The sequence below is a fragment of the Echinococcus granulosus genome (genome assembly GCF_000524195.1).
Source record: "Echinococcus granulosus chromosome Unknown EG_S00034, whole genome shotgun sequence".
NCBI lineage: Eukaryota > Metazoa > Platyhelminthes > Cestoda > Cyclophyllidea > Taeniidae > Echinococcus > Echinococcus granulosus.
Genome location: NW_020170414.1, coordinates 374,410 through 399,758, shown reverse-complemented (window position 1 = coordinate 399,758; position 25,349 = coordinate 374,410). Strand labels below are relative to the sequence as shown.

The 25,349-nt window shown below is 42.3% G+C and overlaps 6 protein-coding genes across 6 annotated transcripts; 2 read left to right on the top strand and 4 right to left on the bottom strand. All coding sequences in view use genetic code 11, as the record gives it.

The window, feature by feature from the left end:
- Positions 1-1,234: 1,234 nt before the first annotated feature.
- Positions 1,235-2,860, bottom strand: EGR_05004 (hypothetical protein; the record flags this gene model as incomplete). Its single annotated transcript, XM_024494253.1, has 1 exon — positions 1,235-2,860. The coding sequence occupies one exon, from the start codon at positions 2,858-2,860 to the stop codon at positions 1,235-1,237; it is 1,626 nt and encodes a 541-aa protein (XP_024351347.1).
- Positions 2,861-8,536: 5,676 nt separating this feature from the next.
- On the top strand, positions 8,537-10,054 carry EGR_05003 (hypothetical protein; the record flags this gene model as incomplete). The annotated part of the gene is made up of 4 exons (XM_024494252.1): positions 8,537-8,548; positions 8,779-8,919; positions 9,016-9,115; positions 9,939-10,054. The coding sequence occupies 4 exons, from the start codon at positions 8,537-8,539 to the stop codon at positions 10,052-10,054; spliced, it is 369 nt and encodes a 122-aa protein (XP_024351346.1).
- A 3,348-nt stretch (positions 10,055-13,402) lies between these two features.
- EGR_05002 (Aldo-keto reductase family 1 member C1) lies at positions 13,403-14,716 on the top strand (the record flags this gene model as incomplete). The annotated part of the gene is made up of 8 exons (XM_024494251.1): positions 13,403-13,456; positions 13,499-13,666; positions 13,696-13,812; positions 13,851-13,928; positions 13,964-14,187; positions 14,264-14,426; positions 14,520-14,602; positions 14,674-14,716. 8 exons carry the CDS (start codon positions 13,403-13,405, stop codon positions 14,714-14,716), a joined length of 930 nt encoding a protein of 309 aa, XP_024351345.1.
- A 122-nt stretch (positions 14,717-14,838) lies between these two features.
- On the bottom strand, positions 14,839-17,845 carry EGR_05001 (DNA replication complex GINS protein SLD5; the record flags this gene model as incomplete). The annotated part of the gene is made up of 10 exons (XM_024494250.1): positions 14,839-14,935; positions 15,009-15,093; positions 15,161-15,249; positions 15,337-15,434; positions 15,506-15,559; positions 15,637-15,783; positions 15,857-15,997; positions 16,389-16,579; positions 16,653-16,891; positions 16,953-17,845. The coding sequence occupies 10 exons, from the start codon at positions 17,843-17,845 to the stop codon at positions 14,839-14,841; spliced, it is 2,034 nt and encodes a 677-aa protein (XP_024351344.1).
- Positions 17,846-19,320: 1,475 nt separating this feature from the next.
- EGR_05000 (MANF/CDNF-like protein) lies at positions 19,321-22,575 on the bottom strand (the record flags this gene model as incomplete). Its single annotated transcript, XM_024494249.1, has 8 exons — positions 19,321-19,484; positions 19,519-19,660; positions 19,692-19,807; positions 19,845-19,970; positions 21,599-21,665; positions 21,705-21,785; positions 22,296-22,456; positions 22,542-22,575. The coding sequence occupies 8 exons, from the start codon at positions 22,573-22,575 to the stop codon at positions 19,321-19,323; spliced, it is 891 nt and encodes a 296-aa protein (XP_024351343.1).
- Positions 22,576-23,099: 524 nt separating this feature from the next.
- On the bottom strand, positions 23,100-24,832 carry EGR_04999 (Magnesium transporter protein; the record flags this gene model as incomplete). The annotated part of the gene is made up of 10 exons (XM_024494248.1): positions 23,100-23,115; positions 23,446-23,536; positions 23,621-23,698; positions 23,794-23,860; positions 23,899-23,979; positions 24,061-24,186; positions 24,232-24,372; positions 24,413-24,521; positions 24,552-24,715; positions 24,755-24,832. 10 exons carry the CDS (start codon positions 24,830-24,832, stop codon positions 23,100-23,102), a joined length of 951 nt encoding a protein of 316 aa, XP_024351342.1.
- Positions 24,833-25,349: the final 517 nt, after the last annotated feature.

Genomic DNA, 25,349 nt, shown 5'->3' with positions numbered 1-25,349 from the left:
CCGGGTGAACCGCTTGATTGACACTCACTCTACTATATTACGTGACTCCATAAAAGAATTAAAACAGCAGGAGGTGTGTACGGCTTTCCAGGACAGCTTTTCATTTTCGACCTCCTCTGAATGTTATATGAAGCTGAGGAAGTATTTTGACAAGAAAGGTCGGAGTTTTTTGGGATTGAATTAGGACACGTCCAAAGCGTGTGCACCTCAAAACAATTTTAGAAATAAAAAAGTCTTCAAAACAGTGGAAGCATGCAGTGTCACCACTCGGGCTGTGCTTTGATGCCCCTTTGGCAATGCCACGCTAAAAAGGCTCAGTCTGAATGTCGTGCCTCTCAGGCGCAACCAAGCAGGTTGAATGCAGTGTGATGACCGACTGAAGAATAAAAAACCCGGCCACGGCAGCATTTTATTTGATCTTGACTTCATTGAGCCCGGTTGTGTGTGAGGTCCCAAGAGTCAGAGCTTTCACTTTGTCGGTGAGATGCGTGCACCGAGGGGAATTACAAATGCCCAAGTTATCTGGCGCCAGGCGGCCAATTTATCATCAGAGGTTACGCAATTTCCAGGCTTTGCTGCAGTCGGAATATTAAACTTTGAAATGCACTGTTCAACTTTACATGACATAGGAGGCTCGCGTCAAGCAAATTTTTCATTTATGACTTCAAATGTTTCTTTTGTCAGTTTAATGTTGTATTTCATCCTTTACTCAAACCACTTTTATGGTGGAGCCTGTAACTTTTCTGGTTACTGTTAAGGACCTTTACCTTTTTTAATGATCCCTTCAGAATGCTGTCTAAATCTTAACCTATCCGCCTGATAGGAGTTGAAACGGATGTCCAGCTAGCGAAACTGAACCACCTATTAAGGTATCATCAAATGGATGCGTCATTTCCGAGTATATTTGCATCCTTTTACGATTGTGAAGCGAGACATTAAGGGGGTAGACAGTATTTTCTGGATTTTATTGCTACATTGTGTGCCTCTACAAAAAATATTTCATCATGGTGTTGCTATTCTAAGTACGTTGTTTAGTATCAGACTACTTCAATGCTCCTCGTGACCAGCTAAAGCGACTCTCCTCCAAGGTCCCCTCACCTCTGGCCAGCAGTTTGGGCTGAAACGAGTTTGAACAAACCATAGCACATTTAAGTACAAAGACAGAGTTGAATTACAAAGAAAAGCAAGTAAGAAGAACTCTATTTCGCGTCAAAAAAGACGGAGAAATGGCCATTTATAGACGAGAAACCAAAACGCCGTGGGAATCAAAGTACTCTTCTGTGGTGGTAAATTGAGACTGACGATAATCCTCGTGATCTGGAAAGGCGCAGAAAAAAGGCAGATCCGCGTTTGTAGTGGGACTGGTAGTGGTGTTGGTGGGAGTAGGGGTGGTGTTATTGGCGTATTCACGTTGGAAACAGGAGAGTTTAAGCGAGGCTGAATCCATGTCTTCCTGACCTGACATTTTGAGAGCCCCGTAGGTGTAGTCTGGAGAGGGTAGAGGGGGCGGCGACATCCTTACATGAAGAATTGACTTTCTTTTCGCCAATTGTTGAGAGTCTATTTGCGAGGAATACAGGGGCACAAGACTATCGGCAGCATATTCCGTATCTTCTGGTGTGTAGTGTCGACTAGTTTGTAAGTCAGTTGTATCTGCTTGCGCGTCAGTTGTATCTACTCTCTTCCCTCGGCAGCAAATTGCAGACTCGAATAAGATCTTAGCGAAGAGGATTATCTGTACCAAGACATCGCCCGTCAGCAGAGCAATTTCACACAAAATCCAGACATTAATCCACCTTCCATCATTCCTTATCCAACCTAGTCGATGCAGATTAGTTTGGGCATTTACTGGGAGCCAACTCACAAACTCCACAAGACTAATGAATGTGATGAATTTACATTCCCACATAAGTACTTGCCCGCTATTGTCATCTGACTTCTCTGTGTTCTCCGCAGGAACATGGCAGAGACAGTGGAGATGGTGATGAGGTTTTTGGCCCACTTTGACAAGCCTACATGACATGGTGAGGAGGAGGACGAGAAAGCACACAGCCGGAGACATAAATGCTAAAAAGCTCTGCATATACTCATAAGCAGGCGACCCAAGCGAATTGGTAACACACCATTCAAGAGAATCTCCTCCATTCTCGATCCTGAAATTCCCTATTTGTGGTGCGGTTAACAGGGTTGAAAACACGACAATGCACATTATGCAGAGGATAGAGTGACCGTAGGTCCTGCGAAAGCTCCGTTCTTCTGACTGAGTGGCAGGTGTTGGTTGCTCCGTACAGAATAACTGACATGTCTTGTCAGTCAACACTTGGAACACTGAAGTAATGCACTTGCAGGATCTGAGATTGGTGTGAATGGCATTGAACTGCGGGGCAATTGTACACTTTGAAGTAATGGATCGGGTAAGCCTAGCTACAGCGAAGATCTGGCACACAAGAAGGAAGAAGAACAGCCATGTGGCAGCTAAGCGAAAGGCCTGCTGGGTCATTATAAGAGTGGGTATTTTCGCTGACACCCTTCTACCAGCATCGGTGGTTGAAGAGATCTGCATGAAACGAGGAAACGCCATGATCCACAGAAGAGCAGCAGCCATCAGTTTAAGAAGGCAGTAGGCAACAAGGTAGGGCCCATTTAAGCAATAGTCACGAATGCAGTCACGCAAAATTGCAACTGAATTGCAGATCGCAAGGAGAGAGGAAATAGGGGGTAGAATAAGTAGTCCGTATTGAAGAGTGTACCTCAGTCTCTCCGTAGTGATGTCATCAGTTGGTGCCAGTAGGTAAGTATCTTCAACAAGGTAGGCATTTTCTGCGAAGCACCAATACTTCCCAACCGGTAGCTGCGTCATCGCGAGTTTGTGGAGCACGACCAAGCTAGTAGTAGGTGTTAGAATTCCCCGCCTTCTGATTGGTTCTCAATCTGGTGGAGTGAAGTAGAATACATGCTAACTGACCAATGAAAAGGGTTATAAATAGAATTGTGACTAATACAACATAATTACGGTAATTACATGTAAATATCAGCCATTCGCATCTCACTTTTTGCACATTGACAGTCGCGCACTGTTTCATTCAGACATGTTGATTTGGGTGTCTAGCAAATGCACCTTCGCGTATTCCGCGAGTACTCAAATGCCTCTTCTTGCTTTAGTTTATAATTTTTTGGTCAGATAGGCACCAGCATACGATGTGAAAGTTGGGTCCCTAGAAGGCAGAATTGCAGTGTTTTGATAGTTCAGGCAGTCCTACAAAATTTGAGCAGACTTTACCTAAAAGAGATCAGTAAAAGTAGTTACCCAACTCTATCATTAGCCGTTCTAAATTCTATGGGAACAGGAGTAGAATATCTTCAAATAAATACCTCTTTTCTTAAAGAAACCTTTGAGCAAATATGCAATAATTAGTAGATTTAAAAGGACGAATTAGAAGAAGGCAGTTTCCTCCCTAACAGCATGTTGTTTAGCTAAACTACTAGGATTTAGACTCAGGCTGCACACTGTAGGGCCTCAGTCTTTCCTGAAGTTGGGAGAACACATAGTGCTAGGACAGAATGCGTTTTGCCGATGTATAGAAGGGCTGAGAGGCTACTGGCATGGCCCGGAAGCTATGCCGCCAGGCGGAAGTATAAAGGCGGAGCCTAAGGGGTCCACGTGACAAGAACGACAAGGAAACGAAGAATTATTTTGCCCCTTTCTCCATCTAAGCGTCGTCCTCAGCGGTCCCCTTGGTCAGCCTTCCACGTCGGCCATCACAACGTAGTCGGTGCTGTGAGAATGTCATCCACGAAATAACCGCCACAATAATTGACTGCAACTGTAAAAATACCTGACTACAAGGGCACAGATTCCTCTTAGCAACTCCACTGTATCTGGAATGTGGTCCCTTTTGAGAACTGCATTGGAAGCCGAGGGAATGCACGCTCCATCACGTATGTTCATCACTAGTTATAAAGGCACTAGACAAAACACCGAGTAATTTCATAAAGGGCTGGGTTTGAAACAGTTTGCTGGGGCTAATATTTCGTGTCTTTTCTTCCTTGCCGTTTTGTTTTCACTTTAGTGCTACCCAGCCATATCTATCTGCGTTTCATCCAACTAGAAGTTAGCTTATGTGGTAGTTCTTTTGTGTTTGCTTGATTGACATTTTAACACTGGCACCGTAGACAGCGTTGTAGCAAACGCTTCCGGGTGGTTTACGGCCACGACCAGTGTCGCTTCATATGCTAAATAGCATTCCTGCAGGACACAGGACGTCTTTTTCAGTCCATCGGTTAAGGGTCGTCACAGATTCTTCCATTCGCAAGCGATATCTTTAATTTACCACTCTAAAGTTTAGCATTTAGTAATGGAAATGGAAATCACCGTGATTGTCCTTCAGGATCGAGTTCGCTTTTACTGCTACCAATGTTGTGCTCTGAGTCGAGAAGGTCTAAGGGACCACCGGCACGGCTTAAAGGCCGTGCCATGGAGCCTAAGTACAATGGCCTAGCCTCCAGTACCCTAGTAACCAAAATCTTAGGATACTTTTTGAGAAGAGAGAACATCCTTATGCAGTGGTAATTACTAGTGACGACGATGTGCCTGCGAAATTTAAAGGCTCCTTCTTGACACAACTTGGTATCAATTCGCATGAAATGTTCTTGCAATGGAAGAAACTGTCAAAGGTGCAATACTTGTTTGTATCGGAATCAAAACTTAAAATAATACAAACGCAAAAGAGTAACTTTGGACACCAGAATGCAGCCTTCATGGCCATGGCAAGAAGTCCCCTTCTTTCGGCAGTGCGTGCAAAATTAATGCCCTTTCCAAGAGCGCCTTCACGCCCCCACCTCTAGGAGGAGGCCGAAACTGATATTTCAAAATATTGTTTTCTATGAGGAGAAGACCAAATTGCCAAAAAATTACAAAAGTAGCCAAATAACTTAGCAATTTTAATTGTCGATATCAAGAATTACTTTTTACGCGAGATAATATCTTTTGCATTTAGATTCTGGTATTTTGAATAATGTGTTGTTTTTTGACCACCATTGTGTGCAAAAACTGCAGTTATTGTCTTTGAAGTCTGGATTTCTGAAATTGTATTCTTTTTCCCCACATTGTACTGCTTCGCTTGACGGCATTGAAGTAGCGTGCTCTGTCAGTCTCCTGACTGTCATTACTATGGTCTAATTCCATTTTATATTCTGCTCTGAATATTGCCATTATGAGTAAAATATTGGATGGCACAGCATACTGATTAATAGAATGGGAGATGAAAATGTCCAAACCATCAATGTCGATAAATTTGTCGTAACCGAATATTCTTCCGGTTATCAAAAGATATTGATAAAGCTTACTTGATTCCACGAAAAAAAATTGTTTGATAGTTGTTTTTGGTGAGTGGTCCAACTTTTCTCGGAGTTATCAGCAGTGATGTCGTATCTCCCACCTCCAACTTATGGGCGCCACAGAAAGCGGCCACCCTATCTGTTCATTTACACGACACAAGTTATAATTCCTTAATCCCTCCTGCTAGCCGGTCCTTAAGCGCATGTCTGTATTTTTAAGCCTTAAGCTGTTGGAGGAGGCTCTTTGAATAATAAAAAATTGACACGATTGGCTGGACTGTATTCTAATGAGGAAAGATGATGGGAGAGTTTAGCCCTAAAACCACCGTTCCCATATGCCATCCTATGAAGATGTTTAAATGCTTGCGAAATTCGACACAAAACGGAATTTCGGTTTTACATTTGTACTTACAAGCTTGGGCACTTAGTTACTCGGGTTTATCCAATCCAATGTACTGATCTTATCACTCGTAGTGTGCCACGTTCCAGCGTATGGTGTGCTGCGGAAGGTGCCGTTTGCAGAACAATAGACGCTGCTTCAGTGATCTGCTGATTTTGTCGTTTGCCAAGTTGACGCCACAGTATCCCCTATATGCAAGACGGTGTCCTGCTTTTGTCGGGTGAGGTAGTCCCTTGGACAGACCATGTTGGAAACTCGGCGGGCAGGTGCGCTGTCCTGGAAAACGTTCATCACGCTGGGTGAGTGAGTTAGTTTAATATAGTGCGCCCTCTTGTTCATGTAGTAGTCCTCCAGCTCTTTCCTACGCTTACAATACTTTTTCTTCCTGGTATTATGACTACTTCCAAGTTCAGGAAAGACTCAAGGCGCTACGTTAATGGGAGCAGAAGGCGGACCCGATCCTAAAATGCTGCTACTCTTTGCTACAATTGTGTGTTATAACTTAACGTGACCGAAGAAGGGCATACACTGCAAATGGGTTAAACGGTGACAACCCTTAAAAGAAGGGCTGAGAATGACCTCTACCTTTGGCACCTACCCCAGTCCCATGTTCTGCAGCAGCGCTCTTAATAACTAAGGCGAGCGACACTAGCCGTGACCGAAAACCCTCCGCAAAATTTAGTTGTGAGATGTCTACGGTACCTGTAGGAAGATGTCCATAAAGTGAACACGAGATACCTCCTTCACCTCTCTACTAGCTGGATATAACCCAGATAGATATGGATGGGCAGCAATTAAGTGAGACTAAAGTAGCAAGGATGAAGAGACGTGAAACCTCATTCCTACACAACTATTTCAAACTACGTCCTCTATTAAATGACTGCTTTTAGGTCCGTGTTCCTATGACTACCGATAGAAATGCGAGATAATGGTAACATTTTTACCCAATACTGTTCTCAAGTGGCATTGCCAAGAGGGATCGTTGGCGTTGTAGTTAAATTATTTCTTAGTTGCAGGCAAATTTAATGGCTGGTGCAGGTAATTGGTAAATGTTTTCCTCACAGCACTACGTTGTGGTGATCGGCGCAAGATTTTGGCCATGGCGAGCCCCGGGGTGGGTGGGGTGCCAGGCTATGCTTAACCCTTCATTTTTGTAACGCTGGGAGACAGGGTCTCTGGGTCATACCTGTAGCCACGCCAGCCCTTCTGTACCCCAGCAGTACTCGTTCGGACCAAGTATTATATCTTCAGTCGACTTCAGAAAAGACTTGAGGCGTTGCGATAGCACAAAATTTCATCATAAAAAGCAATGTTTTTATACACTCAATTAAAATAACTTAGGATGCTTCCATTGTGTTAATTTTTTTTGACTAGTAGCTAGCATCCTCACTTTTCCCTGATATTTAAGAAGAATTACGGAAACATTTAATTGCACATAAACACTGAAATGCAAAAGGTCAAAAGGGTCCAAATTAATGCGAGACAAACAGAATTCATTAAATCCGATCCGCTGTTGACGGCGGGGCAGTTCGTGAATCTCATCCACGTAAATGTCACGTCGCCCTTATTTGCCTTTTCAGAGGTGTGCGTGTGTGTGAGCAAAAGTATTATGGAAATCGGAAAAGGTCATTAAATTTTTAATCACCAGTTTTGAAATTGTCAACAGAAGTAACAACTAAGTTTTTTTGTCCAGTCATGCGGACCCAACTAAGACACTGAACAGCTACGAGTGTTAGTAGAGAAGGGGGTGTACGTAAATTTTATTTGGGTGTAACATGTATGTGCCTGCAATTTGTTTGCCGAATCAAAAAATCCGGAGGTCTTGTTTAAAGACGACACTGATTCACGCCATCGCACTAGTTCTACACTTCCAGTAGAGTTGTCCAGGAGATCCATTACGTCTAATTTTCGTAGTGAATGCGCTTCTGTCTAAACACGGGAATTAGTTTTAAGTCACTCTGCGGAGCGTATATTTAAAAGTCTCACAGTGCGAATAGAACAGCATGAATAATATGTGAAGACTTGTCCATCCCTTTACTTTTATTGTAGGTGTCGCAGTCTTCCACAAAGCTGTAAATAGTCATAGTAGTCCGGCTGAGAGGCTATTGGCATGGCCTGGATGTCGTGCCGCCATGTAGGGGGAGCAGCCGTAAAGACTTAAGTGTCCGCCTCATCAGGTTCAGAGTTAAACAGTCAGAGCATTACATAGCCCCTCTATTTATTTAAGCTTCGTCAGTGACGCTCCCCTTATTTTAAATTCCCGCCTCGGCCATCAAAACACAGTCGGTGCTTCAAAAATAGACACCTACTTATCAGCCGTGTCAGTCATAGAGTTTGAGCCAAACTCAGAAGATATTCCACCCCAACGTCACTGGATCTGTGGTGTCGTCCTTTTTAGGGACTGCATCAAGGGAGCGGGAAATGTTCTTGCCATCTGGCATGCCCATCGCTTGTTGAAAGACGACTGGTCGCAAAGCAGGGTCATTTTAATAAAGGACTGGTTTAAGATAGTCTTGCAGGGATAAAATTTCGCGTTCTCGCTCCAGTTCTTTCTAGTTATATCTATCCAAATTCTATCCATTAAGTAGAAGTGGAGGAGGTATTGTGCTATAAACAGCTCCGTAACGAACTTTTCCAGGTGGTTTATGGTCACGGCTGGTGTCGTTTTGGTCAGCTTTCGCATTCCCAAAGAAGACGTGACTGGGAGAGTTGTTGAAGACGAACGTCGTTTTCAACCCTTCTTTTAGCATTCGTCATAGATTATGTCATCCGCAGTAAGATACCTCTCTTTCGGCAGTAATGGAAATCAAAGTATTTGTCCTTCTGGATAGAGTGTTTACCGCTGCCACGGCTGAAACCTCCGAGTCTTTCCAAACGTCGTGAAAAACAGCAGTCTGGCAGACGATATACTACTGACATACAAAAGGACTATGAGGCAAGCACAATCAATGGTGACTTGAGTATTCAGGTCAAAAAGCCCAGAGTTAAACAAACGATCGTCTTTATATGCCTTCTAATCTTGTCTCCATCTTATTCATCAGCTAGAAAGTCCGCGTTATTTAGTATTCGGTTTTACTGTTCTTTTCTCAAAGATGGCATCAAAGAAGTTATTACTTGTTGCAATGAAGAGATTTTTGTTAACGAATCATTCCCCTTTTGACTCTTTTGATTTGGAAGCCTCAGTATGGAGCATTCGCAAAAGTCTGGCCTACTGGGTCAGTTAATGCTTGCTATCAATTACAGATGTGTTAACCCATTGTATCGAAATCTTGTCTTAGATGAGGAGTGTGGTCCCGGTGGTGCAGTACTTCACACCGCGTCATTTGTTATGTAGGTGTATTTCCAACGCCAATTCAAAGAAAAAAAATAGAATAACAGGTAAGAAAGAATACCGTACCCGGCTCTTTTACCAAAAGCTAACGTTGTTTCCATTAACGTGGCCCAATATTGCCCTCATGTAGACGGTCAAGAATGCGGAAATGGATGATCGACTGAGCCCCTGCTTTCAAGATTTCCTTTCTTAGCTCTCTTGCGGCTTCCATTTTCGTGAAGATGGTTGTCTTAAAGGGACACAAAAGTGGGGCAATTTTTTATGCACTTCATCATCCAAGATTCCTCCACCTCTGCCACGGAGCTCGGAATAATCACCCCTCTTAAAATAACATCCCCGGGGTAGCTCAACTACCCGAATCTATTTACCAGTCCACAAAGGAATTGCTGAGAATGTTTTCTCCGAATTCCATTATGTTTACGATTCTTTTTAGGCGGCCAGGACGAGTCGGGTTCAATAGAGAACTTATTTTGTGGATGTTACAGCCTTTCAGAGCCATGATGTCCATTTCGTGGGGCAATTTCATACACCCTGGCTGCTTTTCTTCCCACCTTTCACCACTTCAAAGTGTATCACTAGACATTTTATTATCTTGAGCGAATCTACTTAATTTACTTAAGAAATAGAGGTTACGGACGCAGTAGACATCTCACTACCGGATGATTTAGTGGGACACAATTTTTAAAAAGCGCAAAAAATATACGCCTTGTATTCCTGCAAATCTTGACGTCCACCTGCAGTGGGCCACATTCACCCTCTCAGCGTGTCAGTAGTCTCATCACCAGGCCATCGCAATTATGGTAGACGTCAAAAAAACTGTGACAGGCAGTCCGGATTTGCTAGTGCTTTTCTTTTGCCACTTTCTACAAGAGGATACAATTAATAAAGGAGGTTATCTAGGCGTGACCACTGCAAATAATGTTATATTAAACACTTGGGATTTGACTTCATTACTGATTTATTCATTCGTACTTTTTGTTGCCTGAGATGCTCCGCTTCTTGCACCGCTTTGAGTTTTAGATCAGTGGCTTTGGAACCGCCTGCGTACCATGAAATTCCATACAATTATGCAAACAAAAATCAAAAACGATGTTTAGTGTCAAAATTTCTGGTTGTAGACTTCTTGTACTCACCAGTCTGTTAACGGGGACTGCAACTGTCACACAAATTGGATGGTAAGCTCAGTCTGCTAAAATTATTTTGAATACCATTGTACTACGTGCCTGTGTGAATGTACCTCTTGGGCGAGAGGCGGTGAGTAAACACGACCCTTGAGACGGATGGGACGCCATCGGCCCTCGATGAGGGGAAACGTACCCTGAACATGCTTAACTGTGATAGCGGTGCCCCTTTAGCCATCGCCACCCCTAAAGCATGTCCTCGTTCAACTCGTCTACCCGTTGCGAGGATATGGAGGCGGAGGTGGAAGAGCGAAACGCCGATTCCATTGCAGCCATCAAGTAGCTGAAAAAGGCCTCGTTGCCTGTCCTAGTGAATGGGAGTGTTGTCCCGGCCATCGCAAATAATGCATCACGTGACAGCGGTTTGTTATGCTGTGCCGACTCAGTGAGTCGCTCTGATTTACATCCATGAATAGAGCTTTTGTAAGCGAGCGGTGAGACCCTTGGGTAAATATGAGTGGATTATTCTAACTCACTTAGACGGTCTCTCCTGGCGGATAACTCAATTGCTCGGGAAGGACTCTCCCTACTCCCCCCTCACATTTTTCCCTCAAACGTGTCTGCTAGGTTCAGACGCAAAAACTAAACCTGGTCTGCCTTTGGAAAAAAGGGGTGTTGGCCCAAAGGTTACTTGATTTTGCGTTTATAGGGTAGTTTCTTAATGTTAATGAACAAAAGCTTTATACAAATACTGTGCTTTATGAGCTGAACTTTTTTCCAATCCCTGTCATGGAAGTGTTGTGCTTTGAGTCTTACCTATACTCGTAAGAAGCCATAGTAGTATGGTAGAAGATATGTTACTGACGTTCAAAAGAGCTGAGGCTACCGGCAGGATCAAATGTAGTGTTAAAAAACTATTAGTGTGTTACAGTAGATTTGAGTGCCGGAGAAAACCATATCTCCATCCATAAACGTTCCTCATCGTGGGGTGAGAAATGGTTAAATACTCCGCTTAATGGAGGCTGCTCTAGTTTGGGCAACTTTTTTTGCTCTAGAATGAATAAAATGTGTGACGGTTATTACATGTGTGATTTGCTGCCTTAAAGTTGGTGCATAAAATAGGCGTGGAGAAGTGAATTCTCCATTGAAGGTCTTGCGTGCGTCCTGAGCCTCCCGCCCTCACCCTCCCTCGCATAAACCTTTCACGCAAGGGTTGAGCTTTAAAATGCCCGTTTTGACTTCCCCCTCGGTGGATGATCCATTCAGAATATGTGATCAAGAAATTAAATACCAAATAATGGAGAAAAAGTGTCTTTGAAAGTAATGGCGTGGTTTTAAGCTTTATGGAATTTAGCAAGGAATTACATATACAATTTTGTTTGTTCAAAATGATTTTGCTGGTTTCCAAGTGTCGAAAAAAGTGTCGAAATTCTTCCGCGATGCCTACTTTTTTTCCTAACAAAACAACCCATCAGTATTTAATCTATGCAAAATACAACGTCCTTTGTGAATAAGCACTTTTGAAGGCTCTGGTTGTTTTCTTACCAGCACCCCACTATTTATGTCGGTAAAACGTGCTTGCGTAACTCTGGGTTTTGGTAACGGGCCACTTGCCTGTAGCCTCAGGCCCTTTTGTGGATTGATAATACATATTCCGCCCGAGTATTCCGTCGCCTTTCATCTTCAGGAAGGTGTCGAGGGGCTACAATGACCACGTAGAACGTGTAACAGAAGATGAGAATTCTTTCCTTACCTAAAGCTATGGTCACAATTAAAAATGGGAAAATGGACAGTTTTGCCAGGAATTTAATGGAAAACATAAGAATGAGGTTTATGGAGAAGAAATAAAGCAGTGATCATTCGGCCAGGTTCAACCACTAATTAAAAATGCACATCCCGTGAATTATAAAACGATCGCAAAAAAAGAACGCTTTGTGAATTAACTTGTCACGTAGGGCACCTAAAAAGTTGGTGAAGAGTGCCGCTAAATTATCACAAGTTTGTGAATGCATATTAGTTCCCATTTGGCATAAAAATAAACTATGCTACCACTAAGTCTGCGTTTCATCTAGAGGTTTCAAAAATTTCTGGACTGTACATTCACTTTTAATTCTATGAGTAGCTACTTCAATTTTCAATACAATTTAGGCTTGACTACCCAATTTTCTGACGCATGTAATAGTTTCGCCAGGGAGTATCATGTAGAAGGATTGTATAGAATGCGTCAGTTCACTTATAGCAATTAACTTGCATAAAATACCTTAGTGATATGATGTGCATAACACGGAAGTCGTTTCAGAAAGTACCAGCTACAAACACTTACTTAAAAAAACAGTTGGAACTTGGCAGGGAGGTACGCCAGACTATTCAATAGGAGCATGGAGTTCATGACAGACTTGACATTTAACAATCTCAGTAAGCAATTAGAGGTCATTGCTGAAGCGTTCATTAAACCGATGGGTTGTTTCCAGTTACTTTGAAAGATCCTTTTCAGAACGTTACTCGTTCGCTTATGCCAAAAATTGTCCATCATCGAAAAAGACTTCTTTAAAGTAAACCATGCTTCGTTTAGCACTTCCTAAATTTCCTAAAAAGTTATTTAGAGCTACACGAGATTATATGTGACAGAGGACTGTGCAATAGTGGTATTTTGATAATTGAGTAGACGAATTTACCATCGTTTAACACTATCTCAAAGTGATAATGCTGTTTCGAAACCTTCCTAATTGCAATAAATTGGTGCTAAAACTTTTTGAAATCGACCAACTACTCGGTAGTCCAAGGTCTTAAAACTTATTGCGTTTTACTTGTATCACTTCCAAATGTGGCTCATCAACATGACCTTACTTACAAAATGAGTTGCCTTAGTTCTTATGTGACTCGTTGCTGTAATAAAAGCTGTAAACAAATAACAAATAATCAAGTATTGTAAAAACAATTTAAGATCTGAGCATCAGACCAATTTATATCGAACTAGACTGTTTTTTTGCCATTTATTCATAGGGATTAGTTGCTTACATTACTTGAAATTCGGTAATAAATTACGGCTTACTATTTTAGTTTTAATGCAGTTTATGGTAAGCTGATGTTTATAACGTGTACAATTTTGCCGCCAAATCTAATGATTATCAGGGTTGTACAAAGGTAAAATCTTAGCCTTCGCCCTTACTGGCCTTCTCTCTGCCCAATTGCATCCCCAATATGCCGGTTCCAATGCTTAAGGTGTTAGACTTCAAGATACCCTGCATCGGTTTTGGGACCTATAAGGTTTTTTGGTTTTCTTGAATCGACAAAGTTGTCCCCAATTAGCTATCGGCCGAAGATGTGGTTCCCGCCCTTAATGCGGCATTAGAGGCTGGCTATCGGCACATTGACTGCGCTCATTTGTACCAGAACGAAGAGGCCATTGGAAATGCCTTAAAAGCATGGTTTGATAATAAGAAGATTGAGAGAGAGGATTTGTTTGTAACATCTAAGGTGGGTTAAAGCCTTTAGATTATTCAAAGCTTTGGAATACGTCTCATAGACCTGACATGGTTAAGGCCGCTTGCCTTAAAAGTTTGGAGCAACTAAAACTATCCTATTTGGACCTCTATCTTGTTCACTGGCCAGTAGCCTACAAAGTATGATGGTGATATTTTAATTCAGTCAACCGTTTTAGCCGAGTGATGTATTGGTTCCCACAGATGAAAACGGAAAGACAATTTTTGATGATGTTGAACTTGAGGCGACATGGAAGGTACGTGGATTTTATTCTTGTGAAACGCGGTTCAGGCGATGGAAAACCTGGTGAGAGAGGGCTTGGTTCTTCACATAGGCTTGTCAAACTTTAACGAATCGCAAGTGCAACGTATCCTCGATTGTGCTAGCATCAAGCCGGTTATGCTACAAATTGAAAGCAATCCGCACTTTCCCAACCAGAAACTGATAGACTTTGCCAGTTCTAGGGGGATTCTTTCCACCGGCTTCGCTCCACTTGGCTCGCCATATCGTGAAGTGTAAGAAGGGGGTAATAGGGGTAGTTGAGAGCTGCATTATCTATAAAAAGTGACGAGTTCTTTTGCATTTTTGAAGAGGCGATAGACCACATCGCCTAATCGACGAACCCTTGTTAGTGGAGATAGGCAAGAAATATGGCAAGACGCCGGCTCAAGTCGCTATTCGTCACGGAATCCAACGCGGAATTTGTGTTGTACCCAAAACTCGAACACCGGAGAGAGTAAAAGAGGATTTTCAGGTGAGTACTGGGCGTCAAGCTTGAAATTGGTCTTTAATGTAGGGCTGACCAGAGCACCTTCCACCCTTGTAACGTCTTTTTTCTCGTATGTAGGTTTTCGATTTTGAACTCACATGTGACGAGATGAGGGAAATCGGCACCCTTGGCATTTACCAGCGTCAAATTCGTGCAGACCCGTAGGTTTCTACCACTTTCTCCAACCTTAGCGCTAAAATTAAACTCATGACACTTCTTTTGGCTCTTTCAGGATGCGCGGTAACCCCGAGTTTCCTTTCCTCGATCTACTCTAACTCAAATCTTAGGCAGATGCGAAAGAATTAGCAGTAATTCATGATTTTTTCCCTCCGAATAGACCATGCATTTTTATCAAAAAAGCATTACATGATTATGAATCAATCTGTATAACAAGGTTCTAGATGAGGGTTACACTTCCACTTTTGGTGTGTTTCTGAACAGCTCGGTATGGAAGAAGATGTATCTCTCCTGGCATTAGGGTGAGCACTTCAGATCTGCAAAAAGCACAGTTTATACAGCTTTGAAGAGGTTCTACTGACTCATTTTCGTGGAAAAAGCGAAACTTACGATGCACCGGAGGGGTCGGTGTTTGTTACTTCAATCCGTGAATGTACTTGACAAAAAACGTAGGCGTCTAGATTCGGTCGGAAGGCTGGAAGAGCAGCAAAGTGTACGAACTTTCTGCAAAACAAAACAAGCCTAGCTACTGGGCCACATACCAATGGCGTCTTGGTCAACTTTGCTCATATTGTGAGGAAGATGATCTAACACTGTGAAGCGCAGGTTTTCAATCGTCAAGTCGTCGAATCTGTTTAGAGGAAGACAGTTTTGTGCATAGCAATAGTCTTGTAGCCCCAAAGAGGTTTTTACGGATAAGAAATTAACGCCGTCTTACGTTTTAGTGAAGGTGAATTCCGCAGGAGTGAGATGCGGATCCTCGGTCTGTGGTCTGGAGCGCTCCTCGCTAATCACGTAGTGTGGAAATTGCTCAATCTGAAATAATGCCGAAAATTAGTAAATATTTAAATTAGGGTCGACAATCATCCCAAAGCATGCATTTCCACCTTTCTGATGCGTGTCCGAAGATAGTCCGTGAGAAGGTATCGAAGACGCTCTGCCTGAACAAAGAACAAGGCCGATGTGGAGTAAAGGATAGTGTCAGTTGGTATACGTAAGCAATGGGACCGGAGATTACCTGCATCCGTATGAGTTGGGCTCTGATATCACCTTTGGGTAAGCTCTTAGCTTGCGTCTCAAAGTTGGTCACCTCCCTGCTAATCAAGGCCACAGCGTCTATCTGCGCCGGCATTAGCTCCGGTGCGATTTTTTCATTCTGCCAGATCTACAAATCGCACAAGCGCAAATCGCCATCGTACCCAGAAGACGGCCAGAAGATAGGTTACCAGAAGGCATACCTTGTAAAAGCGCTTAATGAGTTGTGGCAATGTGACACTTTCGGTGGCTTGAGAAGATGATGGTTGTCCTAACGGTCCGAATAATTCCACGTTCTCCTCGTCCGAACCACCGATTATCTCGTCAATGTCCGGTGCAGACGTCTGAAAGGTTTCACCGGGATGTGATCACGAATAGCTAATGAATTCCGGGGAGAATGATTTAGCGTTCCTAGGACTCAGGTCCAGCCGTACAATTCGTGTTTATAGCTCTTTACTGATATTCAGGCGAAGGTGTTTTCAATTAATGCTCTAAATGCACCGACCTTAAATGAGTCATTCCATAAACGATCACAATGTAGCAAGCTAACCAAAGAAGTAACGTTTTACAGCAAACGTTTATTTCTTAGAAATGGGACATTTAAAAGTGAAAGACTGTCACATTTGACGGCAGGTGTTCTCACCCTTTGGCCAGGAGCTACCTGTAATTAAGAATGTCGTGGTAATATAAGCATAATGGGAGTAAATAACTGGGATAATTTTAGAATGGCTTAACCGAATATTCACCCTGCTGGGAAGAAGACTGGTCTGGCTTGGGAAGAAGAGGGACAGGTTCCAAGGGTAGTTTGATTTCTTTCAAATTCCGTTTGTATCCCACTGTAGATTTGCGTTTTGTTACGCAGCGCATCGCTAGTTCAAATGCGTTAAGGATAAATGGAGCAAAAGAGATAATAGCTATCTGAATGACTGATAACATTTAAGAAAAAATAAATTTACTTCACCAAACTTCCTTTCACAGTAAAAAAAGGCTAGCACTTACAGATGTGGGAAAGGAGATCACACTTCCTGGTGTACGTTGCAAGAAGACAAAAGGGGCAGAGAAAGCGCGGAACCGTGTGTAACTCCCGAACATGAGCACGAACGCCTTTAGCGATTTCGACGGCACAGAGCCTGCTGACACCGCAACGGAGCTCATCATACCACAGGCACATGCTTTGTTCTTCCTTTGCTCCTACGTGCCCCAACACATGTTCACAGAATTCGTTTGGATTTTCATATCTATTTTAAGAGAACAGTAAAATAAATTTTCCACAACACACTAACCGTTTAAAAAACTTACTTGAGCCGACACTCGCTCCACCTGCAATGAAGGCCGTCATAATCGGTGGACTGGAGATGCTCAAGGAACCAATTTGACCTCGCCTTGTGACAGCCACATGGTACGGCCATATCATCCCTCTTTGAAAGACACTTCATTACTATTTCAGGTCGTTCCTTAATAGCTTCCAAGGCGCTATTACGACAAACATTAGAGTAGGCATGCAGGAAGAGGTGAGGTCGACTAAAGTTTTTTCTTACAGGGCAACCCATCCAGAGGCACATCGGCGAGGAAGTCAGATGATCTTCTGCATGTTCTAAAAGTTCTTTCAGTGATGCAAATCCTTTGGTGCTACTCATACAGCCGATCCACGAACAAAAGAAACCTGTACGAAAGGCGATATTGTTGCTCTTTCTCGGATCATTTACGGCTTGAGCTAGAACCTCATCAATGGTTTCAAAGGTTTTCAGACATTTAGGACAAACAAAAGCCTTAAAATCCTCCATTTTAGCGCAATTTTCCTGCTTGCAGGTACGGAGATGATCAAAGAGTACAAGAAATGAGTCTGTCGAGAAACCACAGGCACATTCATAATCAAAAGGTAGATGCTCAGAATAAGAATTGCACTTTTTTATACAGGATATGGGTGCAGGGAGTAAAGGACGATTGCGTTGAATGAGGTATTCAACGAAGGCATGAAACTTGACATGACGAATGAAGGTAGCTAAGCGGACGGAACAGCAGGAACTAATGGGATACACACAATTTGGCCAACCACAGGAATAGTCGGAGCCGCGGATGTAACCATTACTTGTGGTCTTGGGAATGTGTGCAGAAATGAGGTGGACCTCAAGCTGAGGTATGTCCGGTAAAATCTGACTGCAGTTTGACCAACGACAAGCCACACCACTCATTGTACAAGCCCTATGAATTAGAAAACAGTAAGCATTTAGAGAGATGAAAGCGACCTCCGATCCACCACGCAAAATCCCCCCATCTGTAAAGGCGAAAAAGTACCAGAGGACGACAGGCTGCACTTCTTCCAAAAGTGTACCGATTTCTTGAAGTACGTGGCTACTTAACTAACGGAGTCCCAAACTACCTCATGCTTCTTGCCTGACTATATAAAATACGGCTAAAAGTTGTATAAAACTATGCCAGCACAATTTTTTAAAAGCCCAAACTGTATACTAGCCAATAAAAAATGAAGAAAGCGAAGATCCTTGAAATCGGAGCAATACCTTTTATTCTCAATGAACATAAACAAACCAATTGAGACCACTGAAATCCAGTGCTAAAAGGTAATACATTTTCGTCAAGAAAGCAAGTTATCTTGCACTGCCATATTAATCAAATTTTCATTCGTGCAGAATATTAAGAAAGAGAAGGAGATAAAGCATACCATAAAATGGTTTTCGTCTAATTCAGTTCTCTATTTCTGTAGCTTCCAGAAACTGGCATACAAAAATCTAGTAGTTAGGCTAAAAACGACGTTTAGACACCAACATTAGCAATATAAATGACCTTATTATGGGATCCGAAAATAATCATATGAACCCAATTTCAGTCTTTTATTTCCTGTCTGACAATTCTTACTATGTGTAGCTCCTTGAGACTTTCCTGAAGATAAAATTAGGGCACAATACTTATCCAGAGTATACACATTCAAAATACAGTAGGGTTTGACGGATACTGACACGGCCCATAGGCCAGCCCACCCAACGAAGTCAAAAAAACATTCATTGTAGTTCGCATGCTTCAAGAAACACATTTGGTTTTCGTGACGAAACACAAACATACACCATTCGCGTGTACCCTTCGGCACACAACGTAATTGGTATACTTGCCGCTCGGCTCTCGGCCATGGCTCATACTACCTAAAATGTACAACCCTGCCCTTTCCCCGATAATATATCTTGGAAAACTCGCCCCAGTACTAGTTATTCAGTCTCTTCGCTGAATGACGTGATGCCCTTTACCTCCGATCAATGGAACGCCATCACACACAGCTAAATCAGCTTGAAAATGTTCTGCCATGAACAACAACATGTGCGGCAGATAAGCCAGTCCGCGCGCAGCACCTAACCGGTACGCCGGATGAGGTTCCTCTGTGTGTGCCTAATGCCGCAAGCCAAGCATGATTCACAATAACGAACATATTCGGATACAAACTGCTCGCTTTATTCAGTGGCACATAAAATACACACCGCGTGGCAGATAAATAATCGAACCGGAACCTATGTATAATGAAGGAAGGACTAGTTGTGACGCGAGACCCCTGCATGAAACATTAATGCGTCCAGAAAAAGGATAATGGCATTCAAAAAGATCGTACAAAGTCATACCTAATAGGGTGTACTAAGTTGGTAGTGAAGGTCCCTATACAATTTTACAAATCAGAGCGCGGTATTTTGTCCCTGTTCTTTTCCGCCATTTCAATGAAATCACTCTTATCCATGCAACCGGTGCACTCGACACCGATAAATGCAAGTGTCTGCTTCAGTTCTTTGACACTCATTTTCTTGAAATCAGCATCATGACTGGGCACAAATTCTAGAAAGAGAATTAAATTGTACAAACAGCATACGATGCATAATTTCACATATCTGTGGATCATTTTTAGCCAGATTCTGGCATATTTTTTCAGCAGGAACTGAAATTGATAATTGACGAGCAACCTCATTTACGACTCGCGTTGGTGAATTTGGAAGGGCACCGACATTCGAACACTATAAATCTAGTAAAAATAAACAACCGTACAATCTTCCTCTGTTTTCCGGTGAAGGTGGAGCAGGTGTCATCAATAGTTTTAACAACATCGGAACCCTTATTTGCATCGACGGCTTCCTGCAACTTATTCATCACTTCGATACACACTAAAAGCCAGAGCTTGAAGGGCAAAATTTACCTCACCTTGGCATTTCTTCTGAGCGGCGTCAGTAATTGCATTTAGTAAGAGTAGGGACAAAAGTAGGGGAACGAAATAAAGGCCACACCGCATCACCAGAATCATGAACTGGCGCGTACACCTGGCATAACCTGTATTTTTTAATCGAAACATATAAACAAGACCCTGCATAATTTCTGATTGTAAAAAAAATCAAACCATTTTTTAAGTAAATTTTGTTAGAGATATACTTTTATTTGTCAGAGCTGTTTTTTGAAACAAAATGTGCTATGAGGCCTTCCAACTATATTAATGAAATGAGCAATTCGGGCCACAGGATAAGTAATTTCGGCACCTAATCACAAAAAAAACATTATTTTTTAAAACCTACTTTTTGCAAATGTCTGCTTAATTTAAGAGCTTATCGACAGGTTAACAAAGTATTTTTCTGGTAGTGATGTAATCGTGGGATTCTTGTAAAGCACCATTTATAGCTGCTGTCTAGCAAGAATGAGCCCAAAAATTTGTTTTTTTACTTTAGTGATTGAACCCATCTCCTACTTTGACTGAGGTACTCTCATTATCGATGCATATTCCCTATTTGGAAAATGATTCGATCTTTGTTTATATTGCACGCAACAGTTCATTATAATCGTCAGTCACACCACGATTAATTATAGCCCTAACATTTATCAAAATAAAGGCAAGTTGCGGTCTAATTTGTATGAAAATGGATGTACTTTTAATGGGTACACAAGAAGGTAATTGAAAAAGTCAGTTCCATTTCCTGAAAACGAAGCTGTAAAAGAAGAAATGTAATATTTACGTTTAACATTTGAAAAAGTCTTATCCAAAAGTAACTTACTCAAGTGAATGATACCCAATTTTTCCTTTGACCACCGCAATCAGTATCAACATGCAATTCCCTCCAAGTATTAGCCAACGCAGTACAGATTCTGAAATACATTACTAGGTCAGTCAAATAATAGTGCAATTCTATGCCATGATTTAACAAAGTAGCCCTAGCAATGCATGCAGAACCTTGTTTATACATGACGTTTGTGAGCTCAACAACACATTCATGAGACCGCCTCAACCCTAGGCGAGCATAATGCCGGTGTTGGCAGGCCCTAAAAACATTTTGTTATGTGTAAAAGTCACCTAATCCCCTGCAAAAAAAAGGACACAAAATTTTTTAAAAACTTTGCCAATATAAATCGATAACCATCAAATTAATTTGCCAGGCTCTTAATGAATCGTTTGGAACCGGAGTCTCCAAGAAAAGTTCACCACCATGACCCGGGTGTTTTATGACGCTACCCATCACTGGCTTTGTGACCGGCTCTACCGCTACTGGAGTACTAGAAAACACAATTGTCCTCAGCTCAAGAACAAGTTATACGTGTTTTACTATGTCAAACGCAACTAATCCACCAACTGAACAATTCGGTACAAACTGAAAACGAAAGCATTTTTTTTGACCAGTTCACACGGGGGAATCACACCGCCACGTACACACGAAAAAGTGTGGTCCTAATTTGAATTGCCTATTCCAGAGCAAAAAAAACCATAAAGTTTAAACGGACTGAAAGGCTCACTTCTACTTTTCAACGGGCAGTATTGGACGAGGCCGATTAGCGTTCCGCTAATGAAGGCATCTACTAAAGCTAAGGAAGCGCCTTCGCTTTCTTGCCAGATCCATATATCAACAACACAAATGCACAATTAAGAAGCCATGGTGGACACAATGCATGATAGATAATGTCCTCCAAAAGGATACACAGAAGTGAAATGATGATCACTTCACTAAAGGATTGACTGCGTCTGCCTCTCTTAAAGGCCAAGAGCTAGCCAGTTCTGTCGATTGAGGGCATTAAGGGACTTACCGATTTCCGGTGATCGCTCCAAAATGGCTCCTTGCGTATTGAACAGAAGGCGTATCCCGACACCATTAGGATGACGAAAGCCTGTCAAGTAAATTTATGCCAGCATTGTTAGGTAATTTTAACCTTTTTATGCTGACATGACTGTGTAAAATGAACGAAATAGTGCGCAAGACATGGACCTTTCTACTCAAGTTTTGGTTTCGCGGGAACTTAAGGCTTGGTCGTTCTACTTCCAGTGGGGGATACGGTCTCCAGCCCTCTCTGCAGACCTTCTCTACGTCGTCAATATTATATTCTGCCCTGGTATGCTATTCTCTTTAGGCCTCAGGAAAAACTGAGGCATTACCATACTAATTCTTAAAGGTTAGGCTCTCCTATCTTCTCTACAGTCCGTATTTAAGTAAATCCGGCTCAAAATGCATCAAATGGTCCAGCCACTTTCGCCTAATCATTTGCTTCAATTTGCCTTCCACCATGGCAACCATCATCAATCTGAACTGCTTTAATCTGATTCTGAAAGCACTTTAAATCCATTAACTGTAGAATAATTTAATAATTAATTGCCAAACAAAGGAAGAAAACTGGCCTTACCACAGTTGTCAATGCCATTAGTAGTCGGAAAGCGTTCATTTTGTAGCTGCCACTGCCCTGACACAATCCGAGTGAGTCTGTGTGTGTGTGTGGCTCAGACTGGCGACCTAGTGACACTGCGATCGATAAGTCGCGAATCCACGCGGTCCATTGGTCCCCGCCTGTGTCACCACGGCGAGGATTTCACCCCAATCCAATTTCATGAAAGGAGCACTCACTTCAAGCGCACATTCCCATCACTCTCACCACCACATTTATACACGGCAGTCGCCTTGCTCATTGAGACGTGGATGGCCCCCCTCACCGCTGAGGCATCGTGGCCTCCTCGAGGCCTGGTGGCTTAGAAGTCGGGAAGTCCAGAAAATTGTCGGCAAAAAACGCCTCCCACTCGCACCCTTGGATCAGCTGGAACTGCCTATGTCCTTGCTGGCAGGAAGGCTGCAAAGCTACAGCCACTATCACAGAGGGGAGGGATTCGACATCCACCAGATTACTAGTGAAATCCCTTATTTGTAACAATCCAAGGGAAGCTCAGCAACTACTGCACTAAGAAGAATACACTCGAGACTGTGAGCTTCCCAGCAGTCTTGATAGCGTAGGAAAGCAACGTCATCAATTTTGACCAGCAGTTACACGCTCCAAATGCAGTCCGAAGGAGAATATGGCTTGGAGCCATTTTGCAAAACGCAACGCCACTACACTTTAGAAAAAAAGGCGCGGGTTTTTTAAAATATATGAATTTTTTAAAGTACACAATTTATGCATGAAAAAATGAACTGAAGGTCATCTGAAGGCGTTGCAAGTTCAGAGGAATGAGAAGCTGAAAGGAAAGAAGTACGCCAGTTAAAGGTACAATGGAATGGGGAGAAACGAATTTCACTGTTTCGTGTGGCAATGCCACACTGAGTGACACGGGACTGCAAGAGCGATCAGAGACCGCTGTGACCACACAAACCAAAAATAACACCTACGTGCAACAGCAGTGGAGAAAAATAAACTATAAGAGTTAAGTGCCACAAATTGAAGGTCAGCAGTACAGCCTAGTTATGCCTGTCTGAGTTGACTTTTCCATATGATTCAGATGCACAAATGGCATAAATACGAGAGCAACCGGGAAGCCTTAAATGTTTGGAGGATACGAATAACTTACTGGAAGGGTAAGTACCCTGCCTTAAGGGTGTAGTATTCGGCCATCTGATTGAAACCAAGTACTGCCACGCCAACACCGACCAGCACCCGGACTGGAGGATAAAGGTTAGAGAGAAAGCATAGCACTTATTAACGAAATAGAAGGGTAGATATGAAAAAGTAGGGTTTCAACTCACTGCTGTACATAAAGGTATTTTTTCGGAATTTCGAGCACTTGGTTGTGAGAAAGATAAGCCCACCACTGATCATAGCATCTGACCAACAGTAGCAGTTAAGAAAAACAAGTCGCAATTGTAAAAATGAGTGACATTTTACTTAACTGGGAGGCTGGATTCAGCACAAAGGATACAAAAGAGGACAATTAGTAGGCACTCGCAACCAAACTGGGCACGATTTTCAGGATAAAAATAAACTACCTAGAGAAATACAGAGGAATAGAGTAAAATCGGATTACCTTCCCATCTTGAAGAGCCACAAAAGGCATCGAGTTAATAACAACCCACATTAATCCGGAGCACATGCTGCAGATAAATGTCTAAACGGTGAGATTTAAAATAAACAGCACATAAACGGGAGTAGGAAGGGAGTGGATAGGAACATAACCTATAAAACCTACCAAACAAAGCGAAGCAATAAACTTAGTATTTCTCAGCCAAGTAAATTTCTTTAAGACTGCACAAAATAGAAGAACGCAAGCAATAGGTAAAAGGATTGAAAAATCCCTTGAAACAGCGGCTTCAACCTGTAAGAAAAAGGGTGGATGGTAATGCTCAATGCTTGCACCAACATTTATGTCGGAGATTTTAGAAATCCAAGCGGCTATTAGGGCAGGGGTGGCCACAATTTGTGGGTGGCTTGTTCTGTCGCAATCGCCTATACTAGCATGGCGTCCGAAGAACAAAACAAAAGGAGCGGTTTTCACTTGTAGCTATGAAACTCGACATTAATAAAGGTCTTACTAAACGAACCAGTTCTAGGTTGTACACAAAGTCTACAAAACCAAAAAATATTTCCGATGAATTCGGGTGTAGCCTATTCCATTGTCTAGCGACGTTAGAAAGAGCGGCAATGGCAGGTCTAAGCAGGTGAACTTAAAGAGCGTCATACTTGCAATGGTCGCAAGATTCCCCCTTTGTTCCAACCAGAAGAACAAAGGAGTAATTTCGCGGAGAAGAAAGGACGCACTCCTCAAAAAATTCCATATTAACAATGATGAGATCATTATCCCTGGGGGCAGTTTTAAGAGCAAAGATTCTGTCGTCAAGCGATTTCTATACAATGTTAAAAGATAAATATGCGAAAACTCATACTGTATCAGGAGTGACAAATCCAAACGTGAGACATAGCATAAAGATCCGGAACAAAACAATGTGCATTCTGCACACCATGATTTCGCCAAGCGCCAGAGCTCTTGACGAATTACAAACGAAAATTATGGCGCGGATTATTTAAGCATAGATCTGGTTAACTAATTGGGACTGTGCACGTGTTCCCAGGCCACCAGTCATACGGTTCATTTGTGGATGGAATAACACGGCACAAATTTTATAACAGAATTAGATATATAGAAGTCATTCCACTGATATGTAATTTGATAATCAGCTCAAAGCTGCGATGAATGCATAAATTTGTCTAAGAATCGAGGAAAAATAGGAAGAATGGTTTCGGTGCTAGTATTTAAAATATTGAACAAAAAGCAGTTCTAAAGCTTTGGCTGTTGCTAATAAATCAAGCTATTGTTGGTCCATTTCTTCCGCATAAACCACCTACTGGGCAGCTGGTGATGATTCATTTCGAATATTGGGAGTATGGCATGTTAATTGGCTTGCAAAAGTCACTCCAACTTCTGCCAATACTGTGCATAAACGGGTTTTATACGCTAACAGAAAGCAAAGATATTTTATT